The sequence below is a fragment of the Eptatretus burgeri genome, chromosome 14, assembly GCF_056783735.1.
Source record: "Eptatretus burgeri isolate ZD-2024b chromosome 14, Ebu_testis_v1, whole genome shotgun sequence".
Lineage (NCBI taxonomy): Eukaryota > Metazoa > Chordata > Myxini > Myxiniformes > Myxinidae > Eptatretus > Eptatretus burgeri.
The window spans coordinates 25,580,588-25,586,705 of record NC_140974.1 but is presented as its reverse complement, the minus strand read 5'-3'; the positions used below and the strand labels follow the sequence as shown (position 1 = coordinate 25,586,705).

Below are 6,118 nucleotides of genomic sequence, written 5' to 3'. Positions count from 1 at the left end.
TATATATATATATATATATATATATATATATATATATATATATATACATATATATATATATATATATACATATACATATATACATATACATATATACATATACATATATACATACATATATATATACATATATATACATACATATATATATATATACATATATACATATACATATATATATACATATACATATATATATATATATATATATATATATATATATATATATATATATATATATATATATATATATATATATATATATATATGATCGATACTCATGGAAGAGGTCGATTGTTGAGTGATGACGTGAATGTTCCTGATTTGGTTAATTTGTATTATTATCTTCAGTTGTTTTTTTTTTTTAACTTTGTAAATTATTCACCATTCAGCCTCGTGTCTGTGATGCTTTGATTATGAAACCATGAAGTATGACGTCACAATGTCGAAAGGGCCGTTTTCGTATTTTTATTCCGTTTTACAAGGTCAAAGCTCGCACGGGTGTTTGTTCGTCGAAGATTGTCTATGGATCTTTAGCCTCCAATTCTCGACATTAACTTGTGCTGTATAATTGATGGGAATGTTGTTACGGCAAATGTCCAAGGTGGGAAATGAACAATGGGGGAAAAAAAACGTTCTAAAATTACACAATTGATCCTCCTGTTTGGCGAGTGCGTCCTTTACACCCTCACCTGCTCCACACGACACACCTCGGAAATTTTCACACCGACCTCCATACGCCGTAACCTCACCCCCATCACCACATACGTCACGTAAATTCCATACGTTCCTTAAAGATGCCGAGTTTGTGCAAAGACCACCGGACACGCACGAATCACAGGCGAGTCTGCACGGCGTGGCGTTCAAACACCTTTACGGCCACAGTTTCACGTGAGCAACAACTTTACACCCTGCTATTGTAACTTTACGAGCACTTTGACAGCGGAATCCGAAGGGTGAGATCGTCGTGCCGAGCAAAGCCTGACTGGTTGAACGACTTTTCGCCGAAATGCGCGAGTTGTGTAAATTTTGGGATTGGAAACTTGAAACTGTGAGTAAATAGTAAATACCTGTACACGACGAGTACATACCAATCGATGCTTTCACGGTTTGGATTTTTTGCTTTGCGAGTGTTCACCTCGTTGATTGTTATACCTCAAACCTCAATATATATATATATATATATATATATATATATATATATATATATATATATATATATATATATGCATATATGCAATGAGCTGCGAACTATGCACTTGCTTGTGAGATCTAAACTACTGACTACTAGCAAGTACAAGTTCATTGTTTGTTATTTTTCTGTATTATCTCAGACCCGTTGTTGAGTTTGTGCAAAGCATTCTGAGTAATGTTAGTGTGTCCTCTCTGAGTCTGGAAGCTCGGCGGTTCGAACCGTACCCCGGTAGTCATACCAAGACTAAACATGGTATGTGCTACTTCCTTGCTCGACGTTTAGCATTTAGAAAGGATACAGCACGAACAAAACAACTATTGGCTGCCGACCTTTGCACAGGCTTCATTGGCCGAATCACTCCTGTGTTGGAAGTTCCTTGACAGAGAACTAACCTGGAAGGATGGCCGAGAGCCTAGAGGAGCATGCACACACACACCTCTGACTCTCTGAGCATTCTAGCACCCGTCTGGCCTGTGCTCGATTCCTCACCCAGCTACAAACTCTTATCTCAGCATCATCCCGAGCAAGGTGTGAGGCAAGGGCATCAGCCAAGAGGGGAGAGCACTACTACATGTGCTAATCGAGGCAAAGGAATGGTTAACTCATGGATATCGGTGATTTCTAGGGAAAGGAATGGTTAACTCATGGATATCGGTGATTTCTAGGGAAAGGAATGGTTAACTCATGCATATCGGTGATTTCTAGGGAAAGGAATGGTTAACTCATGGATATCGGTGATTTCTAGGGAAAGGAATGGTTAACTCATGGATATCGGTGATTTCTCGGGAAAGGAATGGTTAAACTCAAGGATATCGGTGATATCTCAGGCTGCGGAGGAAGGTCTTGGAGGTGGATGAGAGTCCAGATGTTCCAAGTAAAGACTTGCACGATGGAGGATGCCCAGTCTGCGAGTAGCTTTGCAAGCCAACTTGAGGGTGTGTGCGGCTTGCCCAAAAACGGTCATTCTGACAGTGAGTGAGACCCAAAAATTAGAGTAGCTGAGCTCCAAGAGGGTTGTTAAGAAAATAGATCTTATGATTCCCACCCACTAATACCTGGGTTTGCCAGACGGTCCTTTCGGAGAGAGATAGTGAGTGTGACATTTGTGAGGATTGAAAGACATATTCCAAGTTTTTGACCAGCTTGTGATTGTGTCGAGGTTTGAAGTGGGAAGAGGCTGCAGCCTACCTGTCTGAAGGATGAGGAATGTCACGGCAGAGGGTGGAGCCATCAGCGAATAGATAAAGGGGATTTTCCAGAGTTAGTGAGATCATTGATGAAGATCAGGAATGGGACTGGGCCCAGAACACTGCCTTGGGGCACTCCATCTTTTACAGGGAGAGGAGATGAAAGGATTTCATTGAGTGTGACGCGTTGTCTACAAGAGTAGAGGAAGTCAGTGCGTGGAGGTGACTTTGGATACCCTGGACAGAGAGTTTGGAGAGCAAGTTGGGGTATTAGTGAAAAAAGTATATAATTTAATTATATATATATATATATATATATATATATATATATATATATATATATATATATATATATATATATATATATATTGTTGCGGATTTCGCGCCCGCCGGCGTGCTGACGGCCACGTAACTCGAATCGCGGCACGTCGCCCACCGGACGGACAATCCAGTCGTGACCCTCTCGGACTAACGCCGGGAACCAGTCACGGGTGGACCTTTCGGTCTCACCGCGATCGAGCCAATCAGCCCCCGCGTGGGATAGGGTTGCTCGCCGGGTCGACCTACCTAAGTACCCACGCGGAGGGTAGACCGGGCGATCGCACCTCGCCGCAGGTCGACTTTGGACACGGGCCACTTAAGCGACCCGTTCCGTACTATCAGAATAACCGAGCGGTGTTATCGTCGACCTCGACGGTTCGATTAATTATCGGGCGTATTCAGCCCACTACCAACCCTTTACGTGAAGCAAGATGGGGATTCAATGGAGGAAAAGAAGAAGCGAAGCGGGAGAACAGTTCAATAATAAAGCACATTTATTCGCGGCACACGGGAAGCACACATATTCAATTCCACCAAAAGCACACAAAAAAAAGAAAACACAATTCCATTTACACAAAAAGCAAATATAAAAGCGAAAACAATGCAGAGCTAATACCGACTACCGAGCACACGGCAACACTTATACAATTCTACTTCACAGACGGCGCCGACAACACATACCCAAAACCAAGGAAAAGAATACCCTCAAGGATGAGGCGGGCCTGAGGCCGAGACCGGGTCGCGCCTACCCGTCTGGTGATGAGACGCGGAGCGGCGATGGCGCCTCACTCTGCGGGCCTCGCGGACAGTGTCTGACAGGGGGTGGGAAAGGGGCCCCCTTGGTCGCACTATCTCAGCGCGGGGGGAAACAGGAGGGGGTTGCTGATGCTCGGGGTATAGAGGATCTTTATTATCCCTGGTGTGCGTCTCCACCTCGGCCAGGTCGCGCTGCCGGCCTCCCTCGGGCGTGCAGCTCCCGGCACCGACGCGAGCACCCCCTCGTCTGCCTTCGCCGCTGCCGCCTCTCCGCCTCTGGACTCTCCGACTCTGGACTCTTCTTTGGACTCTCCTCGTTCGACTCTCCCCTGACTGACGAACACGGTCCTTTTATCCCCCCGTAGCTTCGCCTTTGACCCCCTCCCTTTGACCTTTCACCTCGCTCCCCATTGGCCCGAGAAAAAGTGGGCGTGAAGGCTTTTTGATCCACAAATTTGCATATATCGATCGTCCTGGAGGCGGGGCCAATTCGCCCCTCGCTCACCGATTGGACGGCAAAAAGTGGGCGTGTGTCGTTTTTGATCCGTTTTTGAAGCACAAAATCCGTGATTTTGTACACGCTGTTCGACGCGCGCTCTGCATGAGTCCAACACCGGTACCCACAGCGGGGCAAGAACGGTGGCGATGCTACGGTTGCGAGGTGTGACGTGAAGGTCGTGGCAGTTGTGGTGAAGCGGTGGTTGTGGTTGTAATCATGGCGGTTGGTCCAAAATAAAGATAGCAAAAGAAAAACGGCTATCCTGAAGAGTCGCAGCACGCATAAATGACATGTATTCCCACTAGACAACGGGTTCGGGCCTAACTACACATGTACTTACCGAGATACCTCACCTAAGGGGCCTGAATGGTGGTTTGCGAATTTGGTAACCACAACACTACCCCTCCCCTTTTTACAGACTCGTCCCGAGTCGTCAAATTTTCGTGTGCCATCATGTGTAGTTTTCCCCTAGTACATTTTACCTACGGATCCCTGAGTGCGACATTCATGGTATTCGTGTCCCCAAAATAAATAACCTGAGGGCTGCGTAACTATCTAAACTCACTCACACGGACGACTTAAATAAGATTGCCGGCGCTAGACAGACATGCCGGAGGCGCACTCATATTTACAGTACATCTTAACCTTAACTTACAAATTTTACACTAAACCATGGCCCAGGATCATTGAACTCTGCAAAAAGAAAGCAGTTAGCAGGGAGCCAGGCTGCCCACATGCAGTCTCTGGCTCAAACAATGCAGGTGACAGGGAACGTGGCTGGCTGCTCACACGCAGTCCAAGGCCTTCCCTTTTGAACTGAACTCAGTGAACCACAACGGTGCTTGGGCTGCACAACGCAGTCTCCGTGCCAGCTCAAGCGGCACACGCAATGAGCACAACGAATGGATGCATGAACGGTTTGAACTGAATGCAGTGAACCACAACGGTGCATGGGCCGCACAAACGTAGTCTCCGTGCCAGCTCAAGTGGCACACGCAATGAGCACAACGAATGGATGGATGAATGGATGGACGCAAACACGGTGCATGGGCCGCCACTGCAGGCCCGTGTTGTAGCTGCCAACAGGGCAGTTCTCGCAGCTTGCAAACTGTTGCTTTCTGATCCTGGCGCACATGGAAATGAACAGGGGGGGGCAAAGCAAAAATTGAACGGGGCTGGTGAACGTGGGCAGTGGGCATGGCATGGCAAAGGCAGCAGGCAAACACAGCCCGCAGAAGAAGGCCGCTGCAGGCAAACACAGCCGGCAGACGAACTGGCCGGCACAGGCCTCGAAGAAAAACAGCCAGCAGATGAACTGGCCGGCACAGGCCTTGCAGCACACAGCTGCCGATGAAGTTGGCCGGCCTCCGCCTTGAAGCAAAACACGGCCAGCCGATGAAGTTGGCCAGCCTTTGCCGTTCAATGGAGGTTGGTGGAGGGAGTGCGGTGGTGCTGGCCACTTGGAAGGCGGGCTCGGACCTACCTACCTGTCTCCCTCCCAACTATCGCCTTTGCCTGTCACTGTACATACCCACTCCCTTAATTTGTCAAACCCCAATTTAGCCCCAACTTATTTTTTTGTTGTTTTTATTCTTACTTCCCCACTATAAATCGTCCCCTAACCCCCTTTATCGTCCTTGTTCGGCTAACCTATCCTGTCACCTAGCCTACTCCCAACCCCTACGTTCCCTTCCTGGAGGGGAACAAGGGAGAGCTAGCGTCCTGTGTCGAGGCCCAACGAAGCCTCAGAATGGCCTCCCCAGAGTTCGGCGATCTATAACCAAAGTGGGTCCAGCGGCCCACAACGACAGCGAGGGGATGGATGGTGCGGAGGGGTACATCTCCTAATCTACCCTAACCATTTAACTGTTAAACTACCCCGGGGCTTTCAACAAGCGCCTCTCGCTTAAACTATTGGTTCTAACAACCCAGATTCCCGTCGCCTGTGTTGGTGTCCTCACAATTTCGGGCCTCGCCCCCCAATTTTCTCTCCGTGCCCTCACACGGTCTCCTGGCTGGGACACGTGGCTCCCTTTGGCAGGCACGACCCTCTGCCGAATCTCCCGCTATGGCACCCCGGGCACTACACTGCCTCCGAGTCTACCAGCTCCCTAACACCGGGGAGTGCCCCCCATGGCACCTCCCCTGAAACGCACACGT

At 48.1% G+C, this 6,118-nt stretch overlaps 1 protein-coding gene across 3 annotated transcripts in view; it reads left to right on the top strand.

Annotated features, from left to right (window-relative positions):
* The first annotated feature begins 761 nt into the window (after nucleotides 1-761).
* Nucleotides 762-6,118, top strand: part of LOC147012822 (ATP-sensitive inward rectifier potassium channel 1-like) — a 73,784-nt gene continuing 68,427 nt past the window's right edge. Inside the window, exon 1 of one of the 3 annotated variants that reach the window (XM_085854076.1) lies at nucleotides 762-891. Coding sequence is in view for 1 of the 3 variants with exons in the window: in XM_085854075.1 (XP_085710201.1) it covers nucleotides 1,010-1,051 (42 nt within the window). In the remaining 2 variants the exon portion in view is untranslated. Of the gene's footprint in view, nucleotides 1,052-6,118 lie in introns of all 3 variants that reach the window. The other 2 variants (XM_085854077.1, XM_085854075.1) reach the window with 2 other exon arrangements.